This window comes from Pelobates fuscus, chromosome 5 (genome assembly GCF_036172605.1).
Source record: "Pelobates fuscus isolate aPelFus1 chromosome 5, aPelFus1.pri, whole genome shotgun sequence".
NCBI classification, from domain to species: Eukaryota; Metazoa; Chordata; class Amphibia; order Anura; family Pelobatidae; genus Pelobates; species Pelobates fuscus.
In genome coordinates, this window is record NC_086321.1 from 256,532,648 (window position 1) to 256,552,356 (window position 19,709).

The following is a 19,709-nucleotide window of genomic DNA, read 5'->3' on the forward strand; positions in this document are numbered from 1 at the left end:
TAAATAAGTAAACAATAGATGAATTATTGGAGGTGCAAAGAAGAAAACATTATTCTTTTCTAATGGAATGAAACAAAAGGTTTATTAGCATGGTATTTTTTTAGTAAATCTATTTAAAGTCCAAAGAGAGAACAACAGCACCGAGTTTGGAAGTTTCCAGAGGCTGTCCATTAATGTAATGAGTAGGGAGAAAACAAGGCAATACTTTCTGCATGACATGTTAATGCTTCGGCATTATAAAAACAGGACAACGTCATAGTGTGATTAGATTTCCGTGTCATGTCATTTTGGTAACCCAATGACATGCATTTGTTATACTAACCCAGAATACAAAATCAAAACCAAGTTAATGCATAACAATCAGTAGCCAGTTATGAATACTGCGATTTAATTCAATGTCACAATCGGAAAAAATGTAATTTGGAAAAAAATTCTTCACTAACAACGCTGAAAATTAAGATTTGCTGTGCACATGCGGTGATGAGAATAATCATTTTAAGGCTATTACATTTGGATTGTTCTACACTAAGAATGACATTACTTTTCAAATTGGAAAGGTAATGACTTACACACTGGAAAAAAGCCACTAATGTATATGTTTACAGTACTCTACAGTTTGTTAAAAGCTAAAAATTCTGCACAAATTTCAGGAGACAATATCTCAAGGTTGTTCTTTTTTTTTTTTTTTGCAAATCCACAGGAAACACAAGATTTTTTTTTAGTCGTTGCTATGTATATATTTCTGTTTTCAGTCACAGGACAGGAATTACAAAGTAAATTCTCAAAAGTCAATAAAGCCATAAAATGATAAACTATTCTCATTGTTTTACTTTAGTACAGATAGTACAATCCAATACATACTTCATCACCTGGAGCTATCCTACTGAGCTCCTTCTTCCGGCTCCTTCTAGAAAAGTCATTGTTAGAACTTTCTTCCAAAATGTTTGATTCGTCTAAAGATGACGTTTCTGCCTCAGTAGATCTTACAATCGCTGGTCTCAAACTCTCAGCAGATTCCATATAAGAGTCACTGTGGTTTAGAATAGAAACAGCGTTTTTATGTATTCACAAAACATAAACATTTAAAAAGTGTCTTAAAATCTTCGGGTAGCACACATTAGGAATTACGCTTCATAATGCACTTAAAATGTGATTTCAATTTCATTACTTCAGATTTAATTGAAGGACTATAAAAGTCACCCAGACCACTTGATCTACAAGCCACTAGAGGTGTTACCGCCTCTATTACCAATGGAACTTGATCCTTTTAATTAAATTCTACGCATTGCAGCATTTGACTGGAGGAGCGAGGTGTTTGGCTGCGCAGGTGTACCTCCAATCCAATGCTTCTCTATGAATTGGACGAGATCGCTAAAGACATCAGCAGACATGCGGACGTTTCAGAGATGGTGGCGAGTGGCTGCAGTGGAGGAGTCTCAGTGCTAGAAACTGAACTTTCATTTTCATTACCAAACAGCAGTGGACAGTAAACACTACAATAGAAGGAATCTATAGTTCCAAAAAAACAAACAAAAAAAAACTTATTTTTGGAACTGTAGGTTTACTTTGAGGCTGAGTTTTAGGTACAAATAAATTGAACTCAGAATTGAATGCATTTTACGGTTAAGTAATATGGCATTACTTGCAATTAAAATGGTTTCTAGCAGCTTCTGCTTGCATTTCCAGGATATAAGTATACATTACTATGTTAATATTATTGATTCTATAGAATTATGCTATGCTCAACTATCCTAACCATACCAAGACACAACGTCTCTGCACATATTGAATTACTTTTGATGATGGTGTTTAACTTGAAATAATCATACAACAAATAAGCAAATGACAAGGTGGTCTATAAAACAGGAGTGAGTATTCATATGAGAAGGGATGTGCTGCTAATTTCTGCATACAACTTCTCACCCTGCATAAAACACTGGAATTCTAATCAGATTTTTTTCTATCGGATTAATTTTCCCATTACACACTGCACTTTGGCAATCTAAAGAGAAAATCCTTGGGGGATTATATTAAACAATAATTCTGTATGTTAACCTGCACAAGATCCACAGCTGCCCCCTTCAAAAATGCAAACCTCATCATTGTATTTAAACGAAAACAACATTTCTACTCTGTACATTGAGGAGAATACAGGAAAATTGCTAGAATCACTGTTTAATGACTGTGTTATGAAGAGAAATGCTTTTGAAGTGCTACATGGAAAACAAAATAGAAGCTACCCCTCCAAGGAAAGTTGCAGAAAAAAGAACACATTTTAATCTATGTTCAATTAAAGCTGGTACAATGACTGGGCATAAAAAATACATGAAATAATTAGTGTGGATGGTTCTTAATTTAAGGGATGTTAAACAGCTTGTAGACATCTGATGGCAAGTCGAAATGGGTCATTTAAAATTTATCTAACTAAATTAGGGGGGCAGGGGGGCTCCTTTTCCTTCTGGAATGGCATGTCACAAGATAACTAAACGGACTTAGTAGGCTTGCTTGGGAATCCTTAGCTGTCAGTGGTGAATATGCAAAGGGCCAGCAAATTAAATCAACCTGCCAAACTGTCAATTTCAAGCCTCATGACTGCATTAAAATAGCATCACTGGAAGAAATCAAGCATTGCCTTCTTTTGGGCTTCCTGGCACCTATTCAACCGCTCTTACAGTTGTGGCTAATTTTGCATGCAAATTTCAGTCAATAAGCTCAGAACAAGACCTCCCAAGATATTTCAAAGGATCTGACAGCGTTTTTATTTTTTTCCTCCTGAATACTAAATCGACAGTAGTTGAAATTCAATCTCCATTTGCCAGTGTTTTGCATATGCACAATGTCCCCTGTACAGAGCTGATTTAATGAGAACCGTACCTGTCTTCACTTACATCCTCCCAGCCGTCTTTGCTGAAGTTCTCAAACATACTGCTCATAACCTTGATAGATTGATTAAGAAAAGCTTGGTGACGTCTCAGGGAGAGTTTCTTGGCTGCTTTATGTTTAACCTTGGTTCCTGCTTCCTTTTTATTGCCTTTCTTGCTGTTCCGTTGCTTGGTAGCTACAGTAGTCGCGTGTTCGGCCTGGTCCAGTTTACACTTTAAGGTCTGCACTTGCTTTAACAGATCTCTGTTTTCATTCCTCATCTTACTACTTTTTGCCAACAATCTCTTCAGAGTTGTGACTTCTCTGTTGAGCTCATTGTTCTTTACTATTAATGCCTCGCTGACGTGATTTGCTTCTAGAGTTTTTGCAACGAGTTCCTCTATCTCCCGCTCTCTTGATTCCACATCTTTACGAAGGTGTCTTGCTGATGCTTTCACAGAATTATTCTCGATTGTTAACTCTTTGTTTGCTGCTTCCAATTTACGTGATTCCACCTCTAACTCAGTTATCCTTTGTTCAAGGTGGCTTACCTAAAATACAATACAAAGCTAGATTAGAATAGTATTATAAAGGCAAGGGAATTCAGCATAGGCTTCCTCCATAGACCTTCATTTAGAAGAGTTTGTGCTGCATACTGAAAAATATGTAAGGATTTTCTATCTAAACTATATAGATGACATTATTATTAATATATGTTTATATCAATTAAATGTTAACATTATACATATTGCTAATACATTTAATTATGTCACATTAAATATTACAAGAAGGTATCATTGCAAAGGCAACCCCCTCCCCATCTCCTAGAAAAAAAATAAAATTAAAAAAAGGAGTCATTGTCAGTAGAATATTTTTATGCAAGTGGGATTGTCTTGTCTTACTGAACATATTGATTACCAGACCGTGATCCAATTTGTTAGTGAAAATTCAAAAGCAAAAAAAAAAAGTCTGTATTAAAGAGTTTGCAGATGGTTATATGCCCAGGGACAATAAAGTAGGAATCTGTGGATTGCACATTAGCTTTAAAGATGGGCACTTTTTGCCACATGTTTGATGCAGTGCCTTCTAAATTACGACCACCTAGGCTCATGTCTTCAGTATAATTATTTCAGTCCTGGGAACTACCTTAACTCCTTACACAAAAACGGGTTGTTATCTGTTGAAGGCCTCTGCTCGGTTTACTTACAGCACCTGAGCAGCAACTTGCACTTATATGTCCATTATCTACTAGCAAAATCTGGAACCTCTTTGACATGGGGTGGATAAACACTAACCTGCACAAAATTGTAGGTGAATTCTGTAAAACTTGGGACCCATGGGTTCATCAACATTCCAATACCACCCTAAACCTTCTGTTAGCTCTGAGAGTACCTTGGTACACCTTGGACCCCACCTACCGTCACCCATTGTTATTACCTTCCTTTTTCTTCCTATAATTGCATTTTACATATTTAATTACTTAAATCTATTTATTCTTGTTGAAAATGCATGCAACTATTTGATGTCTACCGAGCATTTTGTTGGTTTTCAGTACTGCTCAAATTAGTTCTATTTGCTTGACAACACTTAAAAGTATAAAGAAAGATAGTCAAAACACAAACCTGGTGCAATGAATCGACTCATAGGAAGAATTTTATCATTAACCCATTTTACTGAAAGAAAATATACAGTTTCATACTTACATTTGCCAGAATTTAAATTATAACCTCTGGTGTCTTTTGTAAACTTAGATAAGTTAATGAATGTTGTTCTGATTAATCAAAATGCACTTGCCACAAAAATTGCAAAATATGCAATACATTATTTAGGAACTAATTAAACACAAATGTCATGTGGAATGCATGTGCATCCAGAGATATATAATGTTCAATAGTCCAATTTAAATATGCACACTATAATTTTGCTCAGTATCACATTATTTGTATATTCTTGCTTGTTAAAAAAACGTTAAGGGAACACTATAGTGTCAAACAAACGGTTTAGCTGCTACTAGGCAGTATCGTAAACACTGCCCTTTCTCTGAAAAGGCAGTGTTTACACTAACAAAAACCTTTAGGTACATACTCTGTAGTTATTCTGGTAACTATAGTATCCCTTTAACCAATACATGTGCTTTACATATAATTTTAGCTTTGTAAATAGTAATTTTATTTGATTATGTTTGCTCTGTGCAAGGTTTTTCCTCTATTTCCATATTGAAGAATTTACAGGGTAAAGCATTCTATGAACAGCCAGGAATATGTCAAGTGCATATACAGTGGTGATGACAAAATTATTTTAATAAGGAATATTGCACTAGGTACAGAATAGATTATATCAGAGCTATTGCCTAAATAAATGTGAATTTAACTTAAAATTAAACATTGAACACAGTAGGCACCTAACGTGAAAAAATACATCTGATTACATACATCTGGCATTATACAAAAATGTAATATTATATATATATATATATATATATATATATATATATATATATATATATATATATATATATATAGATATATATATACACACACATACATACAATCTTAGTACTTAGTGGCAAGTACAATTAATCTAACTGCATAATCTTTGTTCTCTATAATTCAAACATAATTTCATTCACATTTGTATGTAAACACCATATATATAAGTTACTGTGATATCATTGCCTGTTCATTATATATGATGCTAAGCAAGTTAAAATGAAAAATAAAACAGATTAAAAATAAAGAAAAATCATTATGGCCCTAAAACATGCCTGGCAAAGAAAACCCCATGAAAGAAAATGGCAGCATATCCTTCAAAACTAAGAGAATCGTTAACATGCAGTGTTGTCCCCTTAAGCTATATGTATTTTAAATTCATTTGAATGTTTTCTGTTTCTTGTTGCATAATGTTATACACAGTAAGTCAGTCAAAATGATTAAAAGGAAATGGAACATGCCTACTGGGCTTAAATCCTCTCTAAGCAATGTAGCACTTTACATCTGCAGAGATGAAAATTTATACCTGGCAAATAAAATTAGAGCTGCGATCCGAAGATGATAACCTGGAACATACTGGGTGACATTACAAACTTGAGCACTCAAATTATTCCAATTACTCACTCCACCTTAAGATAAATGAATGTGAGCACTTCCTGTTCCGTGTGTTATTATTTTAACATGATGTTTGTCATTCCATAATAACGAGATGACAGCATTCATTACCTGGCCATATGGCATTTGTTAGAAGTACAAGCAATCAAATCACTGCACCTATTCCACGACTTAATTTGCAGACAAAGAGAAGACTCTGGGTGGGTGTTTTGATGGCTAATTACTGGTTCTGTTCAACGTGGATGTAATTGGATACACTAAAACTGCAATTGCTTTAGAAACACATTCTATTTTAAAAATAGAAAACACTGCAGTGCAAAGTTTAATATTTGCACCAAAGATAAAATAACAAAATGAATGGTATTTTCAGCCATGATTACGGAGAATAGTATTTTAAATAGATAAAACAATAGCTAACACATAAATTGCATGTTCATCAGTTTTGAAAAGTATAGAGCAATATTTACAAACTTGTATTGTGGTCCATATAGAAATGTTTTGTGCTGCTCAGTTCAACAGCATTTATTGTATGCACACATTCATTTTTTTTTTTATAAAGGATTTTAAACAGGCAGTGTTTAGTATAATCACACAGACTGTGCTAAAAATCCAAACTTGATAACAAAGGGAGAAAGGGAATTTTTACCAGGTAAATCTGCCAAGGGCTATTCTGCTACTTTATGATGTGGGTAACTCCAATAGTAGCTAATGTATTTTTACCATATACATCTCACACATGAAGCCATCAGTTGGCAGCCAACTGAAAACGGACTGTATAGAATCACTGTTGCCAATTAGACAAATAATTTTCAGCCGCTACAATGAATCAAATTCCTTTTAGTTTACGCCAAAACTAATTGATCTATCCAGTTTTACTTGTTAAGTCTTACTTACTGAATGAGATTCCACAGGAAAATTACATGGAAAGATGAAATGATCAAATGTCATGAAAAGTGGGAAGTGATATGGGAAAAGAGATGGACAATGACCTGGTTAATTGGTAAAAGAAGGAAATAAGATTAAGAGGGAAGACGGGTGCAAAATACACACTTCCATTTAAATACTGAACAGACACACACACATCTGCATTCAAGTAAACATATTTCTTAATTTACACACTAAAGTCATATGCACATTTTTTTGAAAGAATTTCAAAACTGATTGGATCTATTTACTTTTTTTCACACATATTTTAACATTTTAGAAATTACTATCACTTTGCAAAAATCAGTGTTTTCGTTCTTAGTAACTCAAATTTAAAAGATGAGAAATCAGAGTTCTGAAAGTACAAATGGAAACTTAATTTGAAGTTCTAAATAAAAACAGCAAAATATCTAATTTAAAATGGAGATATTTTGTGATGTACACATTTCCATGCACATTTAAAACACTCACTTTTGTTTAATAAATAAATGACACTTCTTTTTTACCTTTCCCCAGAAACTTTGTCTTTGCTGCTCTCTTTCATGTTTCACATGCAATCTCAAAAATCCTGCCATAGCTCTTGTTCACACACTCATTGCCTCATATCACCTTATGTAATGCACCCGTTATCAGTCTCACTTTCTCCCACACTGCCCCCTTACAGCCCTAAAAGTACATTTCTGTCAGGCAGATCTTCCTTAACTACCAGTCTTTTCAACTCAATCATCTTTCAGTTGGAGTTCAATAAGCTGCAACAATTTTACAGGAACACTACAGGCACCCAGACCAAATCATATAAATTAAGTAGTCTGGATGCCATGTCCCTGTCGGTTTAACTCCGCAGAATGAAAAACTGCTGTGTAGCAGGAACAACATAGTTTACATTGCAGGGTTTATATGCTTCTAGTGGCTGTCTTCCTAACAGCCACTATAGGCACTTCTGTCCAAATAGCCAAGTGAAACTTGGCTATTTCAATCAGTTGGTCTCAAAGAGACCAACTGATTGGTGCAGCGCGGTTTTTCCTTTCAATGCAGATTGGCTGAGATCATCGGTTTTGATAGCAGCTCTGAGACCGGCACTGCAAGGGTGAAAGGTAAGTAATGTGACTGTATTTTGTAGAAACAACTTCTAACTAATTAAAAGAGCACTATAACATTATACATGTTTGTATTCCTAACGTTCCTTTAAAGAATACCCCAGCAAACACACATTCACCTCGTTTCAAGTTATTTAAAAAGCAGCTTAATTGCCCTAAGCTGGCAAATGTCTCTGAGTTATTTTTGTTCTAATTGCTGCAAGTTAGTTGTTGATTTGCTGTTTACTAAATAAACCAATTAGAGATGGAAACATAGAAAAGGGGAAAATATATTGTGTAAGATATAAAATGATAGAAATGTAAGGTGAAATTAACAAGGAAAAGATTATATGACTGACCAGATGAAAAATTTGAGCAGGGGTAAGAGATGAGTGAGAGGAGTGCCCTGTATCCTCTTGTCCATTACGTAAATAGTAAAAAATGTGAAAACCAGTCAAAAAAGTACTTTTAAGTTATACTAATATTGGTCTTTTACAGCAATTGTTATCCCTTTTATAGCTTTATTATACACAAAGTACTTCTATGCTGTTTTCAGGCTTGCCTTTCCTTTAGAAAAGGATTGAAATAAACATTGATTCCTACGAAAGATTCTTTTTGTCAGATCTTGGTAGGAAGTATGCAGCATAAGTATATCCTGGGGTACTATAGAATGCAAATTGGCTGGATTTCAATTCAACACATTAACGCACCTTCTGTACTGTCCATTGCAAAGTCTCGACTGCATATTTCTTTGGGGTACTGCTTCTGATATCTTCATCCTTGCAAAGTCTGAAAAGTAGCTCTGGAAGAAATAAAATAAATAATAAATGAGTGTGTGCATATATATATATATGTATATATATATATATATTTATATATATATAATTTCCATAAAACAAATATGTTGACACATTTCTTGCTGACCCTAGTGACATGTTTTCTTGTGATAAAAAAAAATACATGCTTGCCATTTTGTCTATTCACTGAATAAATTGATCTATTTTCTTATCAAAATTTGGACAGTCTCGCAGCACTGACCTCTTTTCAAAGTCTAGTGTCATACAATTACAAAGTCTGCAGAACATCACAGTGATTTCCTTTCTTTTGTTATACAGTACGAACTTTACAAAGGTACAATAAATTTGCAGGTTAAAGATATTGTACTTTTATTCCTGTTTTCATTCTTTTATAGACTGTGCCGTCTTTTGCCTTGAAAGCAAAATCCAATGCCTTTTTATCTATAGTCTCAGCCAGTTTTGTTCTCCAGGTCTTGTCCCCCTGCTAGGAGGATCAGAGTGATTGGCGAACAAAGCAAACAGTAACAGAATTAGGATGGAGTGAAACTTTAAACCTCTTTTTTCCCCATGTTCAGTGAATATACACCTCAGAAATATCTTACTTTGTAGACTAAATCACAGCTTTGGCGTAAAATCACAATGATTAAGGAATTTGCAGCAAGAGACAAGGAACCAAAACAAGTGTATTATAAAAGGGGCAGTTGAGAGTTTAAGTAAAAAACAAAAACAACTCATCAAGAAATGTATACATCTACTCAGAAAGACAAGCAAGTTCAAAACTCCTAACAAACAACCCTGCTTCCGCTGGAACAAAAGGGGTTCATTTAAAGTTTGGCATGAGGATCGAAAAAATATTTTTCATTAAGTGAGGCTAACATTTCTCTTTCCCTCATTTATCAAAAATAAGTAACTAGAGACACTGAACAGAACATAGATAAACCATCAATTTCTTAAAGATAAATACTTCTCAGGCAACTACATTTTAGTGTTGAAGAGCCTTTATTCTAGTTAGTACATCTGACTTGTTCCAACTGCATAGTTAGCCAGTTAGAAATACCAAGCTAGCACCCTCTGAAGTAGAGACAAACCAACAAAAATGATCATATTAACCTTAATCTACAAATAAGTGCTAGCGCTTAGTGGATAAACCACTAAAGTTTAAATATAATCAGAGGTGTCCAATAATAATGCAAACAAATGTCCAAACAAAACGGTTCCAAATGTAGAGTTGTGGGATATCTGGGTGGGATAACCAATAATGTTTTAAAATATCCAAGTCCAGTGTTGCTTGTATCCTGGATATTGAGTGAAAATATGTATCCACTTTCCTTTAAAGATACAAAAGAAGCAATATAGTGCAACACTATTTATTTAAAAAAAATAGTGTTCCTGGATTCTTATGTGTAGACATCAGCTCCAGATTCTTATGTGTAGACATCAGATGAAGTGAGTTCCCCAATAGGAACTCTTACATTAAAATATCGTGGTACTCGTTTCCAAGGACCACAAATAAGCATGGAGCTGTTTTTTCTTTCTCAATGCTTCAGAAGTCCGCTTACGTATCAACGCGTTTTGCCAGTTGTTACCGGGCTTTGTCAAGATAGTGTGGCGGCCACATGAAAGACTCCTAAATACCAACAGTCTGTAAATTTCTTAAAGTGCCTGTACTGATTTACATTAATCCATTCGGGCATACCATTTCTATAAGAACATATATTACAGATGTGTTCCGTAAATAATATATATCAACATTCATTTTTATATTGATAGATGTTTGAATTGTATAGAAGTTTCTAAAAAGTGATCAGTGCAGAATAGATTGATATACAGTAAAACAGTCTAATGGGACCTCCATATTACCGGCACCTGCCTTTCCTGTACAATCAGACGGGCAGGAGAACTCGTCGACGATCGGAGGCCTACCCTGCCCTCCCGCCTGCTAAGGCCTTCACGCTAGACTGGGCACCTGCCCTGGAAGCATTGGGCCCTCCCAAGCTGCCGGACAAGAATCACCCACGCAGTACTGACACAATGGGCCGGTGATCCCAAAAAACGTGAGTGGGTGGGAACAAAGACACCCGTGATATAGGGGACCTGCTACAACGCTCCACGGCCCAGAGGTTCCCAACAACCCCAGACCCGGAGACCTGCTCCACATGTTTCGACTTACCAACAGGGACAATGGCGGAACCCACACCACACCTGGCACACTCCGCGACATTGTCGGATGGGGATGCGTGAAATCTTATCACAAAAGAAGATAGCTGCAATATCATGATGGAGATGAGACAGCTGATGTGGACCTGCTAAGTTCAGGTGGTGACAGCGTGGATACAGGCCTCCGAGGAGGATGTCACGGACATGAGATAGGAGGTACAGGGCCTTAAAGACTCCAACTACAAAGCTCCCACTCTATGATGCTCACTAAGCTAGATCTTGCAGAAGATAATCAATCTAAAGCAGGCCTGTCCAACCTGCGGCCCCCCAGATGTTGCTGAACTACAACTCCCATGATTCTTTCAATGAAACAGATAGCCAGGGAATCATGGGAGTTGTAGTTCAGCAACATCTGGGGGGCCGCAGGTTGGACAGCCCTGATCTAAAGAGAAGAGGTGTCCCTGACGATATCAGCCCAGCAGAACTACCCCACTACCTCAGACGCCTGTTAACCATAATCTTGCCGCACAGGCCAAAAAACTAACGTTTGACAAATGCTTTCGGGTTAACAAGCCTACACAAGTACTATCTACAGCTACCCGAGACGTGATCATACGCTGCCATTAAATCTCCGACAGGAACCGGATAATGACAGTGGTGAGAAACAAAACCCTGCTTGACTTCGAGTCATCCGTATCACGTTCTTTGAGGATTTAACCAGGAACACTCAGCAATGGAGAAGGTCCTCTGGCCCGATCACTAATCAGCTACACACAGCTGGAGTGGAGTACAGATGGGGCATATATAGGTCTTTGACTGTGGTTAAAAATGGTGCCACACTTAGACTCACCTCCATGTCAGAAGCTGCCTCCTTTCTGCAAGCTCTGGGACTCTCACCACAAGTGTCGACTACAGCGGAACCCTCCGAGCAACACGTGTGGGACACTGCAAAGACTGTCACGTTCACACTACGTAGTGGAGAAAGGCTAGGGGAACCTACCTGACTTACGCTGCAACAATGTGGCATCTCCCAAGTTGTACCGTTCTAATGTGTCATGCAATTGTTTTTTCCCTTTTCTTTACCGGTTTCTAATGAAACATTACCTTGCATTTTAACATGTACAAATGATACGCACAATCCAGTGTGGTAGCACCAATTTAGGAACCCTGCCTCTCTGGTAGTGCAGTATGCAGGGGAAGGGTTACTTACCTGAACCTGTCCCTCATGGCTGTTGCCATCTTCTTTCTGCTGGTCCTCTTCAGCCACCGTGAGTCAACATCAGCGCTGTAATCTCGTTAATGCGCAAAAGTACAATACTGAGGGCTGAGGATCCATATTTTTATGAAATATTCATTTTTGATGGGGAGTTGAGGGGTGAAAGAGCCTCTTTAAAGGAAGTGCTGCACTAGAAGAACATCTTTTTCCCTACTTTTATCAACTCTGTAAACATTATTAAAACAAAGTAGTGAGGATCATGAGTGCAAGGTCATCTCCGTTCATTAAGTTTCAATTATGTATGTACGAATGAGCATTTGTCCCATGGCGCTTCAGGTGTACATACAAACACGTTTACAAGCCCAGGTGCACTGCTTCTTGAGAGTGAAATGACTTACACACAATGCTGTGCTGTGTGTGTATATACAAATTTAAGAAAGAAAAATGTATTTCTTGTTTTTTTTTTTGTTATATATTATTTTAGATGCTACAGTTCCCCTTTCAAAGGTATGAGCACATGGATGTAATTCCCTGTCTTTACAGACATAATTTAAGAACCTTTAGTACACCATATTTCTGCTTTCATATTTAACATTTCTTACATATATAGAAATTATTCTTATTAAAACGAAACTATAGGCCAAAAACTATTAAATTTTTTACTCACCTTAAATGTTCCCAGCCAAATCACTGCTTAGTGGGACTACCTATAGCAACAGGCAGACCCATTCCACACCTGGAAGGGACCTTTAAACAGCTGCCTCTAATCCTGGTCACTGGGGTCTGCCCAGAGCATTATTTAGAGTGGTTTATTCAATAAAGTAATTTTCACAAACTTGGATTTGACAGACAAACCTAAATATATTAGGATTTTAGCACCGTATCTGCAGGCTATATTATAATTATTAAATTTCTAAAACATCAACATAGTCTTCAGTGTAAAACCTCAAATTTGTTACATAAAGAAGCCCACTTTCTCATATGTACCTATTTAATATTTCACACCAACATACTTATTACAATTTTACATAATTGCAAAGACTGCATATAAAGCTTAGCATGACAAGATTACATTGAGCTTTTTCCCCCTTTCTCCCTGCCTATTCACATATTCATTTAAAATAATTTACACATTAATGTCAGCCGTATGAAGGATTCATGGCCCTGAGGACTGTTACAACTTTATCTGTCTCGAGGTTATACACCATAGGCAAATCAAGCTGCTTGCAGGAGAATCAAGTAACATAACTTCTTAACCTCACAAATAATTATTACAGGAATATATTATCTGACCAGCCTGGGGTTTACGGTTTACTCAAAGGAGTCAAACAACAACTTGGAAAGCGCTAGACAGCAAAGCTCACGGAATCCTTGAGCAGTGTGGGACAGGTTCAAAAGTTCAGGCTGCAAAAATGGCTGATTTTTCATTCAATACCTGTTTTAGTAAGGACCACATGCATATTTATGGATTCCCCTTTTAAGCAATGTTACATGTATAAACATGGGGACTCTAAAAAAGAACATCAATTAGACGTAGCAGACATGCATGTATGATCTAATAAACAAAAGTCAATAATAATTACCTTCTCATTTAAATATGGGCAACTAGACTCCTAATTGAAATGTAACAATTAAGGCAAACTATTAAAGCAAGGCTGCATTAATTCTGTATCTGTTTAGTGCATTGTTGGTACCAATTATTATTGAGGACCTTTTACAACTTGAAAGACATATGCTCTCATTTGTCTTGTCAATGAAAAGGGCCAGCTTGTCCTCCAAAATTTCTTTACAAACAAAATCTGAAGGTTGTTTGGGGGTTCCTAAATTAACTCTTTAATAAAGATCAACTCCGTTTTCACAGGCTTTAAAGTGGAACTTATTGGGGGCTTGATGCGCTGGGCTGATATTGAGGTTTCTACTTTGGGTCAATGAACAAAAGATCTTTACCCACTACTAACAGGGACTGGGGGTGGGGAAGGGGGACAGGGGCTGAGGAAGGGGGGCAGGGGCTAAGTAAGGGGGACAGGGGCTGAGGAGGGGGGATTAAAAAAAAAAAAAAACTAAAGTGTATTGCTTCCCTTCCTGAGTCTTACCTGAGGCAAGGGAGGGGTGCTCCCCAACGGCTGTGGGATAAGAGCAGTGAAAATCACGCCCCTCCTCCTGACATTATCAAGAGAGGCCAGCCGACTCCACTGGCTGCAGGGAGAATGAGGTGAGTTTAAAAATATGAGTCCCCAGCCAGGGGATGTGGATGGCCCTGGATTTAGGGCGGCCTGGGGGGGAATTGCATCCCTGTCTCCCATCCCAGCCCGCCCCTGAATCAGTCTGATATGCAAATGGCCTGGCTCTCTCTGTAATGGCACAAGATGAGCTAAAATCAGCTTGAAAACTGAGCGGGGACCCAACAAAGGGCAGGCTAATTGAGCTGATGCCCGTTCTCAACACTCTCTTGTGACTTGTTTTATGCTCTCCTATATACAAAATTAAGAAATAAAAAATATATTGTTTGCTTTTTACAATAAAGTAGCTATTAGGTTATAACATAATTTTAGATGCAACAGTTCCCCTTTCAAAGGTATGAGCACATAATGTAACTCATCTTTACAGAATTAATTTATGGCACTTAAAGGTGCCATAACAACTTTATCTAAATTAAGTTGTTATGGTGCCAGGATGCCTCTAGGTGCATTCTAACCTGAAGGGTTTAAACCATGGGTCGTCAACCTGGTCCCTACCACCCACTAGTGGGCGTTTCAAGATTCCGGGTGGGCGGTAGGGATTTCGGCTGCTAAATCCTCTGTTTGAGAGAGTGGGTGGCTGGGCTGGTGTGGCTGGGGCTGGGCTGACAGCCCCAATGTTCATTCTGATTAATCCTCCCCTTGGACTGTGCCAGCCTGTCAGTCCAAGGGGAGGAAGGAGGGAGGAGCTGGGGGCTGGTGTGGCTGCCAGCAGCTGCAGGGAGACCTGTCAAACTCCCTGCACAGTCTAAAATCATTTTGGCCGCATGCCCCGCCTCCTAACTGAAGCCCCGCCTCCCGAAAACAAGCCCCGCCACCACGCACGCTTCTGGAGAGCGGCCACCGGACCAAGAGGACACTGAAAGGTATTTACCTTTTTACAACCCCCTACCCACCATTCAAACGCCCCCCACCTCACAGACAGCCCCCTACCCACTTCACAGCCCCCTACCCACTATACAGCCCTCTACCCACTATACAGCCCCCCTACCTACCTCAGAGCCCCCTACTTACCTCAGATCCCCTCTACCCACTATAGAGCCCCCCCCTACCCACCATACAGCTCCCCTACCCACCTCACAGCTCCCCTACCCACCTCACAGCCCCCTAACCACTATACAGCTCCCCTATTCACCTCACATCCCCCCTACCCACCTCACAGCCCCCCTACCCACTATACAGCCCCCTACCCACCTCACAGCTCCCCTACCCACTATACTGCCCCCTACCCACTATACAGCGCCCCTATTCACCTCACAGTCTCCCTACCCACTATACAGCCCCCCTATCCACCTCACAGTCCCCCTACCTACTATACAGCCCCCATACCAACTCACAGTCCCCCTACCCAGCTTACAGAACACCTACCCACCTCACAGCCCCTCATCCACCTTACGAAAATTGAACCAGATAATATTTAGCCTCACAGCATCAACCTCAAGGACCTAATTAATCACTAGTAAAGGTAATTTCAATTTACTTTATTGTTTTCTCATTAAACTTTATAAAGTTAAAAACATTATAAACATGGATAAAGTAGAAATAAAAAGATAAATGTACGTACATTTATTTTATTTTTAAACCCCCCCCCCCTTTCTAAAAAATATTCTGCACTTGCGTGAAAAATGGTGGGCGGTAAGGAATTTTTTCCATCAAGAAAGATGCATTAGTGGGCGGTAGGTAGTAAAAGGTTGACTACCCCTGGTTTAAACCATTCCCGAAGTGTGCTTCCAGCGCCGTTCTGCAGGTCCCCTAGGTGGCATCTGGCTTCTGAATCTCAGTTTTAGAAAGAGCAGAGTGCTGCCGGGCAGGGGCATTGTTGATTGGCTTAGCTTACAATCAGCAGCTACACATTCATAAAAAAAAAAGCAAAAAAAAACAAAACACTTTTTTTTTTTTTTAAATCAATTGGCCACTGTACGGTCACTATCAGTTTGTAGAGCAAATTCACTTATTTTTTGTAATTACTGTAACTGTTATCGGGGATAATAACCTTTTCTAGAAACTCTGACTGTTTAAAGGGACACTCCAGTGCCAGGAAAACAAACAGTTATCATGGCACTGCAGGTACCCTCTCCCTCCCACCACCCATCCCATGTTGCTGAAGGGGTGAAAACCCCTTCAGTGACTTACCTGAGACCCCCGCCGATGGTTTTGGGTCCGCCCACGCTCCTCCCCCGCTGACGTCATCCGGCGGGAGAGACTGATCGTGCGCGCGCGTCCACCGGCGGAGACCAAATGCGCATTAGAATTGAATTGAGTGAAGCTGGCGGTCCTCACACAGCGTGAGGACGTCCAGCGACGCTCTAGCACATGTGAAAACATGTGCTAGAAACCAGGAAGTGCCCTCTAGTGGCTGTCTAGTAGAAAGTCACTAGAGGAGGAGTTAACCCTGCAATGTAATTATTGCAGTTTATGAAAACTGCAATATTTACAGCTGCAGGGTTAAGTGTAGTGGGAGTTGGCACCCAGACCACTCCAACAGGCAGAAGTGGTCTGGGTGCCTGGAGTGTCCCTTTAAGGTGTCCGACTAAGCAAAGGGATAAAAGTTTCTTCCTTTTCAGCTGCAAGATAGACACTTAAAAGTGGCACTCAAAACACCTAAATCACTTTAGCTTGCTGAAGTTCTTTATGTGTTAAGAGTGTGTCCTTTTTTTTTTTTTATTTTTTAATGTGCTGACTTCAATTTAAATTGGCATTTTTAAAAGTTAACCTGGTTATACATCCTGGCTGTCAATCAGACAACCAGTCCTGTTACTTCCTGGTTGCTATTTTCAGTGGAGCAAAACTCGAGAGGCAGACAATTGCACAAAGCACCTGCCTTGCAAAGAATTCTCATTGAGCTGTATTGAGAAGTCTGTTATTGGACAGGCACATACAGTCTGGGGTGGGAAAGCTTCTGACTTAGATTGGCAGCTTTTGCAAGCGGTTTGTAGATATACCTATAATGAAAAATGCATTATTAAATGCATATATATTTTAATTGGGGGTATATATACTAAAAAAACAATGTTTGTATTTATTTTGTATTTAGGCAGTGAAGTGTCCCTCTAAACAGTGCACTGAAGGAAATTTCAAAGGCAAGTATTATTATTATTATTATTATTATTTTCAATGCATTGTCTATATCATGCATCACAAAGAGCGGGTAATTTGTACTCTATAATTCCCTTTCAAGTATCACTAAAATTATTTATAAGATCAATGATATTCAATGCCACCATCAGTCTGGTCCTAAAGATTAATATTAAGCATCATACACATATTTACAGCCTTGCTACTGCTAAATGAGTGGGATAAAAGAACAAACAAAAAACAAACAAAAAAAAAAAAAACTAATCTGCAAGTAGTTGAATGATTTGAAACATCCACTATGTATTTAAAACAAAACAAAGCTTGGGACAAATACATTATATAACTTCAAAATTCACTGTGGGATAAAAAAGGTTATATGGCAAACTCTAAAGCAAGTAAACTATCAAAGTGGTTGCAGGATAATGGGTAAGCATTTCATTACATTCTCTACACTACAAACATTCAAGACAACAGATTCTTAAACTACTTTTGTTATTGCAGCTAAGCATATATAGGCTGGGAGGATTTTACTGGACAGCTAAGAATATGAGGTAAACATAGAGGCATTACATGCATAAACATTTAGGAGGAAATGTTTATATTAACACTTTGAGGTTGGACTGACACATTGCCAAGCATCTCTGGAACTCAAAAATATTCACACAAATACACAATCAGATGCTCACTCATACATATATTACATATTACCCATGCACTCGTACACAGGCACCATAACAACTTCATAGGCATTAAGTTGTTATGATGCGAGGAGGTACCCAGGTGAAACTTACCTCAAGGGGTTAAACTCTTACAAATAGTAAACAAAGTCTTGAATTTGATTGCTGATCGTAATGTCAAGTTACTTCCTGCTCTAGTCCGAGGCATGGATCAGAAAGCCTCAAACCTGGAGCAACAGATAGGCTGAGAGCGTAAATATGATCGATTGAGCGGTTTATGAATGGAAGAACTACTGATATCAGTAACACCTCATTCACAAAACGGCTTTAGAAAAATATGTTTGTTTTTCAAGCCAGCTAGAGATAGGCTGAAGATCTAAGCCTATCAATTAGACATGTACATTTTTTTTCGTTCCGCATGTCAATTCGGACATTCAAATGCTTCCGAATGTCAGAATAGCCGAATTGCCGAAGCACAGAATTGCCGAAGTACTAATATACCCAGTGGAAGAATAAAGAATGTTTCACTGTATACCAGTATAAAAAAGTATACAGACATAGCCAGGATTCAGCTGTAAGCATTTGAAACACTTAAAACAATCAAGTAACACATTCATATAAAATGTAAGTTACTTAGCCAGCCAATGGATGGGAATGAATAAGTAGATAACTCCCTAATTCCCGCAGTATTAGGGAGTTATCTACCAAAAGGATGAAAGACCTAAATTGGTCTTTCAGCCAAATTTACCAATACTAATTAAAAATTACTCAGTATTGGTAAATTCTGCCCCTACTCGCTATACCGCGAGTAGAGGCATGTCTATTAAAAAATGTCCCCCCTCCCGAGCCGCACGAGTGGGGGCTTTTAAACTTAAGGGGGACCTATTGCCCCCCCCGAGCGGCAGGTGGGGGCCGTAAAGTAAAATAAGGGGGGGGGGGAAACCTATTGTCCTCCACCCAGGCCCCCACCCCTGAGTGGCAAGTGGGGTCCCTAAAGTGAAATAAGGAGAAGAGGGGAAACTATTGTCCTCCCCCCAGCCCTCACCCCTGAGCGGTGGGTAGGGGCCCTAAATTAGAATAAGGAGGGGGGACTTATTGTCCTCCCCCCTGGTCCCCACCCCTGAGCGGTTGGGTGGGGGCCCAAAATTAGAATTGGGGGGGGGCCTATTGTCCTCCTCCCTGGCCCCCACCCCTGATCAGCAGATGGGGGCCTTAAAGTAAAATAAGGGGGGGACCTATTGTCTTCCCCCCTGCCCCCAGCCCTGAGTGGCGGTGGGGGCCCTAAATAAAAATGTAACCCCCCCCTCCCAGTTGACTAGGGGGCCCCAAACCCCCTAGTCACCCCCCTCCCAAACAAAATTAATTAACCCCTACCTACCCATCTCACCCTAAAAATAGTGAGGGGGGGGGGACCAATAACTAATTAAATGTAAATAAATAAAACTTACCATTTGATGTCTTCTTTTTTCTAAAATCTTCTTTTTTCAGCACCAAAAAAGGGTTACATTTTTTATTTAGGGCCAGCACCCACCGATCAGGGGTGGGGGCCGGAGGGGGAGGACAATAGGTCCCCCTTCCTTATTC

At 38.8% G+C, this 19,709-nt stretch overlaps 1 protein-coding gene across 1 annotated transcript in view; it reads right to left on the reverse strand.

Annotated features, from left to right (window-relative positions):
• CNTLN (centlein) overlaps window positions 1-19,709 on the reverse strand; it is a 302,717-nt gene that overhangs the window by 108,259 nt on the left and 174,749 nt on the right. Inside the window, exons 15-17 of the mRNA XM_063455244.1 lie at window positions 8,677-8,768; window positions 2,875-3,413; window positions 862-1,030 (exon numbers count right to left, since the gene is read on the reverse strand). Of these exons, the coding sequence (XP_063311314.1) occupies window positions 862-1,030; window positions 2,875-3,413; window positions 8,677-8,768 (800 nt within the window). The remainder of the gene's footprint in view (window positions 1-861; window positions 1,031-2,874; window positions 3,414-8,676; window positions 8,769-19,709) is intronic.